At 42.0% G+C, this 18394-nt stretch overlaps 1 protein-coding gene across 1 annotated transcript; it reads right to left on the reverse strand.

The window, feature by feature from the left end:
- Window positions 1-1244: 1244 nt before the first annotated feature.
- Window positions 1245-17110, reverse strand: SF3B4 (splicing factor 3b subunit 4). The gene is made up of 6 exons (XM_060758038.2): window positions 17009-17110; window positions 14286-14414; window positions 12610-13152; window positions 5494-5685; window positions 3585-3755; window positions 1245-1697 (listed from the first exon to the last, which is right to left on the reverse strand). Exons 1-6 carry the CDS (start codon window positions 17040-17042, stop codon window positions 1513-1515), a joined length of 1254 nt encoding a protein of 417 aa, XP_060614021.1. The 5' UTR covers window positions 17043-17110; the 3' UTR covers window positions 1245-1512.
- Between the last annotated feature and the right edge of the window lie 1284 nt (window positions 17111-18394).

The following is an 18394-nucleotide window of genomic DNA, read 5'->3' on the forward strand; positions in this document are numbered from 1 at the left end:
CATCTGCTTCTCTGGCCCTGGAACTCAACAAAAAAGCTCCTCTTTTGTAGCAGGTTTCCTATGAGGCGGGTGAGGTGGTCGTCCTTTGTGATATTATACATTTTTCTCAGGAGGAGGTGGTGGTTCACAGTCTCAAAGGCTGCTGACAGGTCTATGAAGACAGCTCCTGTGATCTGCTGCCTTTCAAAGCCATCTTCTATGTGCTGAGTCAGGTTCAGCACTCGCGACGTGCAGTTTTTGCCTTTTCTGAAGCCAGCTTGCTGTGGGATCAGACAGGGGTCTATTTTTTCCATAATTCTATGCAGAATAAGTCTCTCCAGAACTTTGTAGAGATGGCACAGCAGGGAGACTGATCTGTAGCTTTTTGGGTCATTGCGGTCTTTGCTTCGCTTCAAGATGGCGATGACTCTTGCTTTCCTCCATATTTTGGGGATCTGATAGGATGCCGTGCAGTTGTTCATCAGCTCCAGCAGCCAGCGCCTTGCTTTTGGGCCAAAGTTCTTGATTTGTTCCATCCATAGGTCATCCAGGCCAGCTGCTTTGCCATTTTTACATTTATTGAGAGTCAGGAGGAGGCAGTGGTTCTGACAGGTCTATGAAGACAGCTCCTGTGATCTGCTGCCTTTGAAAGCCATCTTCTATGTGCTGAGTCAGGTTCAGCACTTGCGATGTGCAGCTTTTGCCTTTCCTGAAGCCAGCTTGCTGTGGAATCAGACAGGGGTCTATTTTTTCCATAATTCTATACAGGATAAGTCTCTCCAGAACTTTGTAGATGGCACAGCAGGGAGATTGATCTGTAGCTTTTTGGGTCATTACGGTCTTTGCTTCGCTTCAAGATGGCGATGACTCTTGCTTTCCTCCATATTTTGGGGATCTGACAGGATGCAGTGCAGTTGTTCATCAGCTACAGCAGGGGACATGAGAGAAGCCTACTCACAGGATTGCAAGACATCCGAGTGTCCTCAGGGCAATATCTTCATAGACGGCTGATTCTCTCACTCCAGAAGCGACCAGAAATGTGAAAGGTAAAGACCACCAACATTTGTGTCAAGATAAGATCCTTAGAATATCAAACTCCATATTAAACAAACACAAATATCATTCTTAAAGATCTAATTATGGAATTGCCATAGGCTGGAGTGAGTTTTGTACTTGCAGTTCCTTCCTTAGGGGACCGAAGAGGATGGAAACAAGAGGACGGTGGTGCTAAAAAAGGACCAAAAATTATTTTTTGAAACAGACGCTTCGGAGAGGAATCTTCCCATCCTTTATTTATTGTCTACGTTGAGTTTTACGAAGAATTCGGAGACATAAAATAAAGAGGGGGGGGGGGAATCTAAAATCCCATTCCCTGAAGCAAGGGCACTAAAAAGGTAAACAAATAATAATACTAGAGGAGCAAAACCAGGTTTTTTTTCCCCGCACAGACTGGGCGAGACACAATTTGCTGGAATGTTTGTCCAAAGAGAAAAACAGAAAGACGGAGAGCGGAGGAGGTTCCTTTTGGGGGTCCTAAGGGGGCAGCGGGCCTCGCATGGGCCCCCTTGGAGGCACCATGGGTCTCTGGGCGGGACGTGGCGGGAGAGGGATTCGCTGGTAGCCGTAAGGAGGGGGGCGAGGAGGGCCGTTGTAGCCGTGGGGCGGCATCAAGGGAGGAGGGCCCCGCATCCCGTGGGGTGGCATGGGGCCAGGGTGACCTGGGGAAAGAAGAGGCAGAGGCGTTAAGACAACAACAGCAACACAGAAGGGAGATCCAAGCCTGTGGAAGGACGGTAAAACCTCTCTAATGCCCCACTCTTTCCTCAACATATGGGGAAAGCTCTCTTTGTGTTGTTTAATTGCTATGAGATGCTTTGCATCTCAATCAGATAAATGAAAGTGGGATACAAATAAATATAATAATGTGTTGTCAAAGGTTTTCATGACCGGAATCACTGGGTTGCTGTGAGTTTTCTGGACTGTCTGGCAAAACCTCTCTAATGCCCCACTCTTTCCTCAACATATGGGGAACGCTCTCTTTGTGTTGTTTAATTGCTATGAGATGTTTTGCATCTCAATCAGAGAAATGAAAGTGGGATACAAATAAATATAATAATGTGTTGTCAAAGGCCAGAATCACTGGGTTGCTGTGAGTTTTCTGGGCTGTCTGGCATTATTATTATTATTATTATTATTATTATTGTTCTCTTGGTTGAGACCCAAGGTAAATAATAATAATTTATTTACTACTATAATTATTAGCTTTTCTCTCTTGATTGAGACCTAAAGTGAGATATTATTAATAATAATAATAGACATTATTATTATTATTATTATTACTCTCTTGGTTGAGACCCAAAGTAAATAATAATAATTTACTTACTACTATAATTACTAGCTTTTCTCTCTTGATTGAGACCTAAAGCGAGATATTAATAATAATAATAATAGACATTATTATCATTATTATTATTATTGTTATGACTCTCCTGGTTGAGACCCAAAGTAAATAATAATAATTTACTTACTACTATAATTATTAGCTTTTCTCTCTTGATTGAGACCTAAAGCGAGATATTAATAATAATAATAGACATTATTATTATTATTATTACTCTCTTGGTTGAGACCCAAAGTAAATAATAATAATTTACTTAGTACTATAATTATTAGCTTTTCTCTCTTGATTGAGACCCAAAGCGAGATATTAATAATAATAATAATAATAATAATAATAGACATTATTATTATTATTATTATTATTACTCTCTTGGTTGAGACCCAAAGTAAATAATAATAATTTACGTATTACTATAATTATTAGCTTTTCTCTCTTGATTGAGACCCAAAGCGAGATATTATTATTAATAATAATAATAATAATAGACATTATTATTATTAATATTATTATTATTACTCTCTTGGTTGAGACACAAAGTAAATAATAATAATTTACTTACTACTATAATTATTAGCTTTTCTCTCTTGATTGAGACCCAAAGCTAAATATTTATTATTATTATTATTATTATTATTATTATTATTATTAGCTTTCTTTTTTGATTGATACCCAACACTCAGTATAAATAAATATAGTAATTATTACTGTACTGGGTTGCTGTGAGTTTTCCGGGCTGAATGGCCATGTTCCAAAAGCATTCTCTCCTGACATTTTTCCCCCATCTATGGCAGGCATCCCCAGAGATTGAGGGGTCTCTTGGAAACTAGGCAAGTGAGGTTTATTTATCTGTGGAGTGTCCAGGGTGGGAGGAAGAACTCTTGTCTGTTGGTGTTGCAAATGGCCATATTGAATAGTATTTAAGAGCCTTACAGCTTCAAAGCCTGGCTGCCTTGGGGGTAATCCTTTGTTCAGGGGGGCCCTGCTTTCTGAGTGAAAATGAACAAAATCTGGCTAGCAGTACTAAAAAAACTCTAAAATCAGGACAGTAAATAAAGAGCAACACTCAAAAAGCAGTGCAATTCCAGACAAGAATCAATCAGGGCCAGCTAACACCTCCCAACAACAGCTCTCATAGTCAGGAAGTTCTTCCTAATGTTCAGGTGGAATCTCCTTTCCTATAGTTTGAGGCCATTGCTCCACTTACCCATCGGCGAACCGAAGTGAGGCCCCCTGGGTGGCATTCCCATGGGGGGTGGCCCAGGGTGAGGCATTCCAGGTGGAGGGCGAGGGGGAGGCTGGCCCCCGGCTCCAGGGGGACCTGGATGATGCGGCCCCATTCCGGGCATCCCGTGGTGAACCTGCATCTGGGGCATCCCTGGAAAGGCAGCACAAACACACACATCAGACTCCACATCTCAGGTCTACGGAATTCTAGATTCAGAAGACTCCTTGAGACCCTTCAAACACACGCGTTAGAGACTCCACATCTCAGGTCTATGGCATTCCAGATTCTTAAAAGACTCTTTGAGGCCCTTCAAACACACACATCAGAGACGCCACATCTTAGGTCTGTAGTCTATGGAATTCTAGATTCGTAAATGTCCTTGAGGCCCTTCAAACACACATGTCAGAGACTCAACAGCTCAGGTCTATGGAATTCTAGATTCATAAGACCCCTTGAGACCCTTCAAACACACACATTAGGGACTCCACATCTCAGGTCTATGGAATTCTAGATTCATAAGACCCCTTGAGGCCCTTCAAACACATACCTCAGAGACTCCACATCTTAGGTCTACAGAATTCTAGATTCATAAGACCCCTTGAGGCTCTTCAAACACACACGTCAGAGACTCCACATCTTAGGTCTACTGAATTCTAGATTCATAAGACTCCTTGAGGCCCTTCAAACACACATGTCAGAGACTCAACAGCTCAGGTCTATGGAATTCTGGATTCATAAGACTCTTTGAGGCCCTTCAAACACACATCAGAGACTCCACATCTTAGGTCTACAGAATTCTAGATTCATAAGACCCCTTGAGGCTCTTCAAACACACACGTCAGAGACTCCACATCTCAGGTCTACAAAATTCTAGATTTATAAGACCCCTTGAGGCTCTTCAAACACACACGTCAGAGACTCCACATCTCCGGTCTACTGAATTCTAGATTCATAAGACTCCTTGAGGCCCTTGAAACACACATGTCAGAGACTCCACATCTTAGGTCTGTGGTCTATGGAATTCTGGATTCGGACGACGCTTTGAGGTCCTTCAAGGACACATGTCAGATACTCAGGTCTGCAGTCTACGGAATTCAGGTCTGCAGTCTACGGAATTCTAGATTCATCAGACCCCTTGAGCCCCTTCAAACACACACGTCAGAAACTCCACATCTTAGGTCTGCTATCTATGGAATTCTGGATTCATAAGACGCTTTGAGGTCCTTCAAGGTCACACATCAGAGACTCCACATCTTAGGTCTGCAGTCTATGGAATTCTAAATTCATAAGACACTTAAAGGCCCTTCAAACACACACGTCAGAGACTCCACATCTCAGGTCTACAGAATTCTAGATTCATAAGACCCCTTGAAGCCCTTCAAACACACACATCAGAGACTCCACATCTCAGGTCTATGGATTCTAGATTCATAAGATCCTTGAGGCTCTTTAAACACGTACATCAGAGACTCCACATCTCAGGTCTATGGATTCTAGATTCATAAGACCCCTTGAGGCTCTTCAAACACACACGTCAGAAACTCCACATCTCTATGTAATTCTAGATTCATAAGATACCTAGAGACCCTTCAGTCCCCACCAGCTCAGTGTAGAACATCCAACTAGATCAGGCATGGGCAAACTTCAGCTCTCTAGGTGTTTTAAACTTATGTTAACATAGTTATAAGTCAAAAACCTAACCACATCAAACATAGAATGAAATTTGAACATATACATAAAATTAAAATAATACAATAACATTTATATTAAAACCCACCCATTAACAACACAATTTAAAATCAGTTATTAAAATCACACTATCCAAAATCAAACCGGTAGTCGTTCAATTGGTCAATGCACAATTCCTTATTCACGACAGAGAACTCACCTGGATGCATCCCGCTGGGAGGGAAAGGGTGTGGGTGGGGAGGATGGGCCGCTCCAGGAGCGCCTCCGGAGGGTGGTCCTGGGGCTCCGGCGCCGGGCGGCATAGGTGGGGGTGGCATGGCTGGAGGCATTCCTGGGGGCATGGCTCCTGGAGGGGGCACCGGTGGAGGGAACGAACCCGGCGGCGGGATCCCTGTGGGAGAGAAGGCAGAAGATTTATCACTCAAGGCTGGAAGATTTTGGTTCAAAATTCTGTCTCTCACACACAGGTCTATTATAAAGATCATAGAATCAAAGAGTTGGAAGAGACCTCATGGGCCATCCAGTCCAACCCCATTCTGCCAAGAAGCAGGAATATTGCATTCAGATCACCCCTGACAGATGGCCATCCAGCCTCTGTTTAAAAGCTTCCAAAGAAGGAGCCTCCACCACACTCTGGGGCAGAGAGTTCCACTGCTGAACAGCTCTCACAGTCAGGAAGATCATCACATGTGGCTTAGCACTCAGTCTGTTCTCTGTTGTATTCAAATCAAGTTTTACACACAAGCTTTCACAGAATCATAAAGTTGGGAGAGACTCCACAGGCCATCCAGTCCAATCCCTTTTGCCATGCACAATCAAAGCACCCCTAACAGATGGCTAGCCTCTGCTTAAAAGTCTCCAAAGGAACATCCACCACATTTGGAGGCAGTAAGATCCGTGGTTGAACAGCTGTTATGATCAGGATACTGTCCTTAATGTTCTTTTTTGTCATTTGAACTCTTTGCACCAAGTCCTAGTCTCGAGGACAGCAGAAAACGAGCCCACCCCCTCTTCCTTATGGCATCATTTCATAAGTCATCAGTTATGTTTTTTATCAGTTGGGGGTCATCAGTTGGGACCCCTCACCCCAGCAACAATATAGTAATATACAATACTAATATTGTGCTGTGCTAATAATATAATATATGATATACACATATAATATTGATAATATTATAATGTAACACAATATAATACTACAAATAATACAATATAATAATTATATATTTAATATTACATATAATACTACTAATAATATTACCATATAATGGTTTTGTACAATATAGTAATATATAATGCTAATATTGTGCTGTGCTAATTATATAAAATATGGTATACACATATAATATTGATATTATAATGTAATACAATATACTACTTATAATAATAATACAATATAATAATATCTTTTATATTACATATAATATTATTAATAATACTACCTGATAGCGTTTTTGTACATAATGCTAATATCGTGCTGTGCTAATAATATAATATATGGTATACACATATAATATTGACAATATTATAATGTAAAACAATATAATACTACTAATAATACAATATTAGTAATTATATATTTAATATTACATGTAATATTACTAATAATATTATTGTATAGTGGTTTTGTACAATATAGTAATATATAATGCTAATATTGTGCTGTTCTAATAATATAATATATGGTATACACATATAATATTGATATTATTATAAGGTAATACAATTTAATACTAATAATAATACAATATTAGCAATTATATATTTAGTATTACAAATAATACTAGTCGCCCCCTGCCACACGTTGTTGTGGCCTAGTTTGTGTATATGTGTTTTGTGTGTGAATATATTTGTGTATATGTGTGTTTGCGCATATATATATATATTTATATATATATATATATATATAATATATATATATATGAAGTTTTGTGCTTGCGTTGTAATATAATTTTTGTTGTTTGGCTTTTTAAGTCTCTTCTGGTGTGTTTTTTAGTGTTTTTATCAGTGATGGTCACTTGTAGGCCTGATAGGTGCATTGTGTCCAAATTTGCTGTCAATTCGTCCAGTGGTTTTTGAGTTATGTTAATCCCACAAACAAACATTACATTTTTATTTATACAGATTACTAATAATACTACAGTATAGTGGTATGGTACAATATAGTAAGATATAATACTAATATTGGGCTGTGCTAATAATATAATATATGGTATACGCATATAATATTGATAATAATATAATGTAATACAATATACTACTAATAATAATACAATATAATAATTATATCTTTTATATTACATGTAATATTACTAATAATACTACCTTACAGTGTTTTTGTACAATATAGTAATATATAATACTAATATTGTGTTGTGCTAATAATATAATATATGGTATACACATATAATATTGACAATATTATAATGTAATACAATATAATACTACTAATAATAATACAATATTAGTAATTATATATTTAATATTACATATAATACTACTAATAATATTACCATATAGTGGTTTTGTACAATATAGTAATATATAATGCTAATATTGTGCTGTGCTAATTATATAAAATACGGTATACACCAGTGGTTCTCAACCTTCCTAATGCAGTGACCCCTTAGTACAGGTTCTCACATTGTGGTGACCCCCAACCATAATGTTATTTTCATTGCTACTTCTTTAATTTTGCTACTATTATGAATCGTAATATAAATATCTGATATGCAGCATGTATTTTCATTCACTGGTGACTGGACCAAATTTGGCACAAATACCTGATACGGCCAAATTTGAATACTGGTGGGGCTGGAGGGGATTGATTTTGTCATTTGGGAATGTTGGAATTGCTGGGATTTATAGTTCACCTAAAATCAAAGAGCCTTTTGAACTCCACCAATGATGGAATTGAATCAAACTTGGCACACAGAATTCCCATGGCCAAGAGAAATACTGGGAGTCTGGTGGACACTGACCTTGGGTTTTTGGAGTTGTAGTTCACCTACATTCATAGAACACTGTGAACTCAAACAGTGATGGATCTGGATCAAACTTGGCACAGATAATCAATATGCCCAAAATGTGAACACTGGTAGAGTTTGGAGAAAATAGACCTTGCCATCTGGGAGTTGTAGTTGCTGGGATTCATAGTTCACCCACAATGAAATAGCATTCTGAACCCCACCAGTGATAGAACTGGACCAAACTTCCCACACGGAACACCCATGACAAAGAGAAAATACTATGTTTTCTGATGGTCTTTGGTGACCCCTCTAACACCCCCTCACGAGCCCCACAGGGGTCCCAACCCCCAGGTTGAGAACCACTGGTATACACATATAATATTGATAATATTATAATGTAATACAATACACTACTACTACTAATAATACAATAAAATAATTATATATATTATATTACATGTAATATTACTAATAATATTACCGTATAGTGGTTTTGTACAATATAGTAATATATAACACTAATATTGTGCTGTGCTAATAATATAATATATGGTATACACATATAATATTGATATTAATGTAATACGAACATTACATTTTTATTTATAAAGATTACTAATACTACTACAGTATAGTAAGATATAATACTAATATTGGGCTGTGCTAATAATATATGTTATACACATATAATATTGATAATATGATGTAATACAATATAACAATTTTAGATTTCATATTTAGTAATATTTAATACTAATACTGTGCTATGCTAATAATATAATATATTGTATGTACATATAACTTGCAAGCCGCTCTGAGTCCCCTTCTAAGTGAGAAGGGCAGCATATAAATGGCGTAAATAAATAAATTTAGCTATTTATAGCTAAAATCCTATAAAGTATGCTGCACTTTAACAGCTCGCTCTACCGCTCACAGTGTTGATTTTAAACTCAGCAAGCACACTGCATTTTCCAACAGTTTCTCACATTCAATTAACAGCAATTTCATTAAACTCTGTGAAGCAACCAAATCATTAGCAGACAAAGACTCCTGGGACAAGGCAGATGTCACTGCAGAGTCACGGGAAGCTGGAACATCACACCCAACTAAACAAGAGGGAATGAGGGAGTCTTTTGCAAGGATTTGTTTTCTTCAGACCAGTTTTCAGAGCTGAAGGTTTTTAAGGGAAGGTCTGCAAGAGGGATAGATTTGTATTGTCAAAGGCTTTCATGGCCGAAATCACTGGGTTGTTGTATGTTTTTTCGGGCTATATGGCCATGTTCTAGAGGCATTCTCTCCTGACGTTTCGCCTGCATCTATGGCAAGCATCCTCAGAGGTAGTGAGGTCTGTTGGAACTAGGAAAAAGGGTTTATATATCTGTGGAATGACCAGGGTGGGAGAAAGGACTCTTGTCTGACTTGGCCACGGTAGTCCACGCTCTGGTCACATCTCGTATAGATTACTGCAACGCGCTTTACGTGGGGCTGCCCTTGAAGACTGCCCGGAAGCTTCAGATGGTCCAGCGCTCGGCAGCCAGGTTGCTAACAGGAGCGGCACTCAGGAAGCATACCACTCCTCTGTTGAGCCAGCTCCACTGGCTGCCAATCTGCTACCGGGCACAATTCAAGGTGCTGGCGTTAGCCTACAAAGCCCTAAACGGTTCCGGCCCCACTTACCTCTCCGAACGCATCTCCACCTATGAACCAATGCGGACACTAAGATCTTCCGGGGAGGCCCTGCTCTCGGTCCCGCCTGCATCACAGGCACGGTTGGCGGGGACGAGAGATACGGCCTTCTCGGTGGTGGCCCCTCGGCTATGGAATGCCCTACCCATTGACATCAGACAGGCCCCTTCGCTGCTGCCGTTTCAAAAGAAGGTTAAAACCTGGCTCTTTGAGCAAGCGTTTGGCTAATCAGCGCAATTGAACATAGGATGACGGTAAATTGAACATAGGAATGGCACAAGGATTATGAGACTAGATTTTGCTTTGTGATCGAGGCATTATGTATGAATGATTAATTGTGTATTTTGTTATTGTGTATGATGTATTTTAATTGTTATTGTTGTGTTAATTTACATTGTGTAAACCGCATTGAGTCGCCTAATTAGGTTGAGAAACGCGGTATAGAAATAAAGCAAATAAATAAATAATAATTGTCTGTCGGAGCTAGGTGTGAATGTATAAATCCCTGACATTTCGCCTGCATCTATGGCAAGCATCCTCAGAGGTATTGAGGTCTGTTGGAACTAGGAAAAAGGGTTTATTTATCTGTGGAATGACCAGGGTGGGACAAAGGACTCTTGTCTGGTGGAGCTAGGTGTGAATGTTTCAACTGATCACCTTGATTAGCATTTGATAGCCTGGCAGTGCCTGGAGCAATCTTTTGTTGAGAGATGATTAGATGTCCTTGTTTGTTTCCTCTCTGTTGTTGTGCTGTTGCAATGTTTTTTTAATAAGAGTTTTTTTAATACTGGTAGCCAGATTTTTGTTCATTTTCATGGTTTCCTCCTTTCTGTTGAAATTGTCTACATGCTTGTGGATTTCAATGGCTTCTCTGTGTAGTCTGACATGGTGGTTACAACTCCCAAATGAAGAAATGAGAAGCCATTGAAATACCTCTCAACAAAAGTTTGCTCCAGGCACTGCCAGGCAATCAAATGCTAATCAAGGTGATCAGTTGAAACATTCACACCTAGCTCCAGCAGACAAGAGTCCTTTGTCCCACCCTGGTCATTCCACAGATATATAAACCCTTTTTCCTGGTTCAAACAAACCTCACTACATCTGAGGATGCTTGCCATAGATGCAGGTGAAACGTCAGGAGAAAATGCCTGTAGAACATGGCCATATAGCCCGAAAAAACCTACAACAACCCAGGGATAGATTTCTTTATCTCATCACCCAGTGGAGATTAATTGCATTGTTTCTCCCACCCAAGTCTTCCACCAGACACAGCATTCTATTTATCTATCTCACCAAGGTTTTTTTTAATATATATATATAATTTTACCCTTTGCATTTGGCCCAGCTCATCTTGTTTAAATTCTTTTATCATTTTATATTTTGCTTTATTATCATTATTTTATTGCATTATTTTGTTATTGTGAGCATTTATTTGACGTTATTGTCTGTTATTTGCATTTTATTTTGCCTTATTGTAATTTCTTGGGCTTGGCCTCATGCGAGCCGCTGTGAATCCCTTTGGGGAAATGGTGGCAGGGTATAAATACTACTACTAATAATAATAATAATAATAAACTTTATTTATATTTATAACTTTATTTATTTTATTTATAAAATAAAATAAATAATAATGTATATTATTATTATAAATTATAATAGTGATATAAATTATTATAATAAATTATTTATAATAATAATAATAATAATAATAATAATAATACTATGGAGCCCCCGGTGGCGGAGTGGGTTAAAGCTCTGTGCTGGCAGGACTGAAGACTGACAGGTCACCGGTTCGAATCCGGGGAGAGGCAAATGAGCTCCCTCTATCAGCTCCAGCTTCTCATGCGGGGACATGAGAGAAGCCTCCCACAAGGATGATAAAAACATCAAATCATCCGGGTGACCCCTGGGTGACCGTCCTTGCAGACGGCCAATTCTCTCACAACAGGAGCGACTTGCAGTTTCTCAGGTCGCTCCTGACACGACAAAAATAATAATAATTAAATAATACTTTCATAATTGGCCCTTTTGTATGTATGTATTTAATAAAATTGTCAACATTTTAATGTGTGAGCCTCTCAGGCCCAAACCCTGGAAATAATAATAATAATAATAATAATAATAATAATAATAATAATCTTTATTTATACCCTGCCACGATCTCCCCAACGGGGACTCGGAGAGGCTTACATTGGGCCAAGCCCGAACAACAAACTACAAAATAACAATACAAATTGCAGTAAAATAAACAACATAACATTAAAATGTAAAACATCAAAACCTGTAAAACGATATACACAAAACATAGGAACAAAACATAATGACAGAGAGCGGGCCGCATGTACGTTTAGCTACTCTCCAAAAGCACAACGGCAGAGCCAGGTCTTAAGACACTTTTTAAAGGTTTCTAACATAGGGGCTTTCCTAATTTCTGTGGGCAATGAATTCCAGAGTCGGGGGGCCACAGAGGAGAAGGCTCTCCCTTGTACCCAGAAGCCGAGTCTGAGAGACTGGCAAGGGCGAAAGGAGGGCCTTGCCCAAAGATCGAAGGGTTCAGGCTGGTTCATGGAGAGAGATACGGTCACAAAGGTAGGCGGGAAGAAATGCTGGAAATAAATAAAGTTAACAACAACAACAGCAAATTATAATAATAATAATACCTGGTGGGGTGACGCCAGGCCCCAAGGTGGTAACAACTGGGGTTGGCACGGATGGAGGGGGAGGAGCATCTGCAAAGAGCTGATGAGGCCGGTCAGCTTGAGAAAGTGGGTTCTGGGCAGCCAGGAGACGCTCGGCGGCTGAGCCATGCCTTTCACCCTTGGAGTCCTTCTTGAAGGCATAAGAGACGGTGATGGGGCGGTTGCAAAGGTACTGCCCGTTCATGGCCTCAATGGCGGCATCGGAGGCGTCAAAGCTGGCGAAGTTGATGAAGGCGTAACCCTTGGAATTGCCCGTGTCGGGGTCCCGCATGATCTTGGGGGTCTGCAGGATGACCCCAAAGGCGCTGAAGGTGTCGTACAGGAGCTTCTCGTCGATCTCGGGGTCCAGGTTGCCAATGAAGATGTTGGCCCCCACGTCCAGGTTCTTGTTGTGGGCCGAGGCCTTGTTGACCCGGATGGGCTTCCCATAGAGCTTGATCATGTTCATGATCTTGATGGCGTAGTCCGCGTCCTCCTCGCTGAGGAACTCCACAAAGCCATAGCCTGGAAAGGGAGGCAAAGCCAAGCGTTGCGCTGATCACATCTTATCTTATTATTTTTTAGTATTTTTATTTAAACCTGCTTTTTTCTCTAAAAAGAAAGACTTCAAAGTAGTTTATAGTAAAACCAACAATAAAATTTAAAACCTAAAAATATACAAGCAGTAAAATATAATTAAATATTAACAATATTAAAAATAATGAGCTAAAACCCTTAAAACCGATTTAAAAACTTATTTATAGTTAAAACCACAGCAAATCCTAACTTGGTTGTAAAAACCTTCTTTTTAAAGAAATATTATATTTTGTCACTGCTTAAGGTTATCCCTCTATTCACTACTGTAGAATTAAAAGACACTTGGGTGCATTTACACTAATATTAGTAATAATAATAAGTCATTCTGTGTTTGGGAAAGATCCTCTTTATGGATTAGGTAAAGGTAGTCCCCTGACATTAAGTCCAGTCATGTCTGACTCTGGGGTGTGGTGCTCATCTCCATTTCTAAGCCGAAGAGCCAGCGTTGTCTGTAGACACCTCCAAGGTCATGTGGCCGGCATGACTGCATGGAGCGCCGTTACCTTCCCGCCAGAGTGGTACCTATTGATCTACTCACATTTGCATGTTTTCGAACTGCTAGGTTGGCAGAAGCTAGAGCTGACAGCGGAAGCTCACGCCGCTCCCTGGGATCGAACCTGCGACCTTTCGATCAACAAGCTCAGCAGCTCAGTGCTTTAACCCACTGCGCCACCGGGGGCTCCTCTTTATGGATTACCAGTCCCAAAATCCCCCAACTGTCATAGCATAGCTGACTAGGGGATCCTGGCAGTGTCAGTCCTAAAAGGAGCCTTATTTTCCCATGCTCTGGAAGTCTAGTCTTCAAGATTTGAAGTAAAAGGATCTTGTTTGTGTATGTGCCTTGACGACTTGTGACGACCCCATGAATTTCAGAGGGTTTTCCTGGGCAAGGAATACACAGAGGTGATTTTACCTTTGAAATACAGCTACAGAACTTGAGATTTCTTGGTAGCCTTCAATCCAAGTACTCACCAGGCCTGCCCCTGCTTAACGTCTAAGAGCTGGTGGATTTACTCCATTCATAACACAGCACATTGAGAAAAGGTGCTGGAATTGCTTACCTTGATGTTGGCCCGTGACTCTGTCTTTGGGCATGTGAGTGTTAACCACTGGTCCTGCTTGGAGGAAGAGTTCCCACAGGAGGGGTTCGCTGACTTTTTCATCCAGGCCGCCAACATACACAGTGGCATCTGCAGCAGATAAGAGAGGGACAATAGTTATAGTCTCAAATGCCTTCATGAATCTTGTTTGCTGATGTTACATTTGAACCTAAAGCTGACTTTGATGTGATCCTAGGCTGCATCAATTAAAAGTCTAGTTCTAGATCAGGCATCCCTAAACCACAGTCCTCCAGCTGTTTGGGCCTCCAACTCCCAGAATTCTTGGCTAATAATAATAATATAACAACTCTTTATTTGTATTCCGCTCCATCTCCCCGAGGGACTCAGGACGGATTCCAGCATGTACTGACACAGGGAAACATTCAATGCCTTGAAACAATGAAATACAGACACACGGATAAAGATAAAGGATTCCCCTTCAACTCTGGCTCTGGGGGTGGTGCTCATCTCCCATTTTTAAGCCAAAGAGCCTGCATTGTCCGTAAACACCTCCTGGGCCATGTGGCCGGCATGATTGCATGGGGCGCCGTTACTTTCCCTCAGCCATTGATTGAGGTTCTGGGTTTGAGCCTGCCACTTTTGAACTCTCGCTTGCTGGGGTGTTCCAGTGAGTGTCTCTGTAGATCCCAGAAAACTATGTCTTGATTTAAGTCGTTGACGTGCTGGCTGATATCTAAACAGGGGATGTGCTGGAGATGTCTCTGCCTTGGTCCTTTCACTTGGCTGCTACTTCCTGGCGGATGTCAGGTGGTGCAATACCGGCTAGACAGTGTAATTTCTCCAGTGGTGTAGGGCTCAGACACCCCGTAATAATTTGGCATGTCTCATTAAGTGCCACATCCACTGTTTTAGTGTGGTGAAATGTGTTCCACACTTTGGCTGGCTCAAACCCAGAACCTCAATCCATGGCTGATACCAAATGAGAGAGCCCCCCCCCCCCCCCTGGGCACACAGAAAACTGGGCGACTTGGAAGGCACCAAACAGACCGCACTTCGAGATGCAGAGCCAACCATAAGAAATGGGGTTACAAAGTGGAATCCACGACATGCGAGTGTGGAGAAGAGCAAACCACTGACCACCTGCTGCAATGCAACCTGAGCCCAGCCACATGCACAATGGAGGACCTTCTTGCGGCAACACCAGAAGCACTCCAAGTGGCCAGATACTGGTCAAAAGACATTTAATCAACCACCAAACTCACAAATGTTGTATTTTGTCTGTTTGTTTGCTTTGTTCTGTTAAAAATGTAATATAATTGACTGGTTGCCCTGACACAACAAATAAATTATTACTGCATTCCCACCTAGCTCCAGCAGACTATTTATTTATTTAGCAATTTTGTATACCGGTCTTCTCCCCTCTATCGGGGGACTCGGGCCAGTTTCCAACAATAAAATCACAAAACAATCATTAAAAACATCATATAACATATTCAATTAAAACGTTATAACAGCAAAATGCAATCACATAATAACAATGGTCAGTCGTCATAGTGAACTCGTTGTCCATCATTCATCGTCATCTATCCAATCACAGAAATACTGATTCACTCGTCGAAAGCCAAACCCCATAGCCAGGTTTTCACCTGTTTTCTGAACGACAGAATGGAGGGGGCAGTTCCGATCTCCAGTGGGAGAGAGTTCCAGAGTCGAGGGACCACCACCGAGAAGGCCCTGTCCCTCATCCCCACCAGACATGCCTGAGAGGCCAGTGGGACTGAGAGCAGGGCCCCTCCAGACAATCTTAACAACCTAGATGGTTCATAGGGGAGAATACGTTCGGACAGATAAACTGGGCCGTTCGGACAGGTAAAATGGGCCCCATTTCTTAAGACTGGCTCAGCATCTCGTGGTGCCAGAGCACAGTCTGTGCAGCGCCTTCCAAGTCGCCCAGTCTTCTGAGTGCCCGGGGGGAGTCTCTCATCTGGTATCACCCATGGATGGAGGTGCTGGGTTTGAGCCTGACACTTTTGGACTCTCGCTTGCTGGGGTGTTCCAGCGAGTGTCTCTGTAGATCTTAGAAAACTATGTCTTGATTTAAGTCGTTGACGTGCTGGCTGATACCCAAACAGAGGATGGGCTGGAGATGTCTCTGCCTTGGTCCTTTCACTATTGGCTGCTACTCCCCGGCGGATGTCAGGTGGTGCAATACAGGCTAAGCAGTGTAATTTCTCCAGTGGTGTGGGGCGCAGACATCCCGTGATAATGCGGCATGTCTCATTAAGAGCCACATCCACTGTTTGAGCGTGGTGAGATGTGTTCCACACTGGGCATGCATACTCAGCAGCAGAGTAGCATAGCGCAAGGGCAGATAGATGTCTTCACTGTGTCTGGTTGTGATCCCCAGGTTGTGCCAGTCAGCTTTCGTATGATGTTGTTTCTAACCTACAACAACCCACTGATTCGTTAATTCGTTGCTTAATTCCTGCTGGAGCGGGCCCTTGTGCAACAGAGCTACAAACCCTGGCTGGAAATGGAAAGGGAGGCCAGAAATGCTGGAGCTTCCCCTTCCCAGTTTGGCCTAGCCGCCATTATTGGCGCCTAAACCAGAGAAGAGACTCTCCAGACCCTAATATTCCCCTCTCTCCTTCCTTTGAGGGACGTTCGGAGGCCATTGGGGCTGTTGGGCCTTCTCAAACAGGCCTCCTCCTCCCTGCCTTTACCTTGGTTCCGCTCAGAGATGGGCCCCGCCGCCATCTTGGATGCCACACTCCCCGGCGCCGAGGCGGGAGAGCGCTACGCAAGGCTACTTCCGTTCCAGGACGGAAGTGACGCTAAGTGAGGGCGAAGCAGCATCTTGGGCCCAATACACCCTTTTTCTGTCCATTTCAGGGCAACTTCCGTTTTAGACCGGAAGTGGCTCTTCTGAGGGCCAGAGGAATGTCAACACCGTCGGCCATCTTGTGTCCTGGCAAAATAAAACCCGCGTCGACTCTTTTTGTCAAAAAGGGGAAAGGAATGAAATGAATCACTCGGTTTATTGTGTGTTTTGAGGAACAAGGAGGGCGAGGAAAGCAGGATCGTCGTCGACTAAAAGGAAAGAGGAGGCAAAGTAAAGGTGCGCATGCGCAAAAACACCTACGCACACCGTCGCCGCCATTTTGAGAGAGGGCGGAAGTGTTAGTACTAGGGTTGCTATTCAACTAATCAGCAGCCTTCTTTCTTTGCCTTCCCACATATATCTTTCCCTTCCTTTTCTTTCTTTCTGGCTACCAGTATTTGAAAAAAAACTTCTTCAAATTAGGACAGTAAATAAAGAGCAACACTTAAAAAACAGGGGGATTCCAGACAGGAAACAATCAGGGCCAGCTAACACCTCCCAACAAAGGATTCCCCCCGGCAGCCAGGCTTTGAAGCTGCAAGGCCATTCGATGCTGGCAACATTCACGCTTGCCTCCAACAGACAAAGAGTTCTTTAGGTTCTTGTGGGTTTTTTCGGGCTATAGAGCCATGTTCTAGAGGCATTTCTGCTGACGTTTCGCCTGCATCTATGGCAAGCATCCTCAGAGTTCTTTCTTCCTTCCACCTTCCAACAAAGGATTCCCCCCTCGCAAGAAGCAGCCAGGCTTTGAAGGTGCAAGGCCATTCGATGCTAATCACGGTGGCCACTTGCAACATTCACACTTATCTCAGACAGACAAGAGTTCTTCCTCCCACCCACCTCCCAACAAAGGATACCCCCAGGCTGGAAGCAGCCAGGCTTTGAAGGTGCAAGGCCATTCGATGCTAATCAAGGTGGCCACTTGCAACATTCACACTTATCTCAGACAGACAAGAGTTCTTTCTCCCACCCACCTCCCAACAAAGGATTTCCCCTTGCAGGAAGCAGCCAGGCTTTGAAGGTGCAAGGCCATTTGATGCTACTCACGGTGGCCACTTGCCTCAGACAAGAGTTCTTTCTCCCACCCACCTCCAAAGAAAGGATTCCCCCGGCAGGAAGCAGCCAGGCTTTGGAGCTGCAAGGCCATTCGATGCTAATCAAGGACGCCACTTGCAACTTTCACACTTGCCTCTAATAGACAAGAGTTCTTTCTCTCACCCACCTCCCA

This window comes from Anolis sagrei, chromosome 12 (assembly GCF_037176765.1).
Source record: "Anolis sagrei isolate rAnoSag1 chromosome 12, rAnoSag1.mat, whole genome shotgun sequence".
NCBI lineage: Eukaryota > Metazoa > Chordata > Lepidosauria > Squamata > Dactyloidae > Anolis > Anolis sagrei.

Coding starts and splice junctions, on each gene's coding strand:
- SF3B4 (XM_060758038.2), bottom strand. CDS start 17,042: ATGGCGGCGGGGCCCATCTCTGAGCGGAACCAAG. Junction 14,415..17,008: donor CATCTCTGAGCGGAACCAAG/GTAAAGGCAGGG, acceptor TATCTGCTGCAG/ATGCCACTGTGTATGTTGGC. Junction 5,686..12,609: donor GCCTGGCGTCACCCCACCAG/GTATTATTATTA, acceptor TCTCTCCCACAG/GGATCCCGCCGCCGGGTTCG.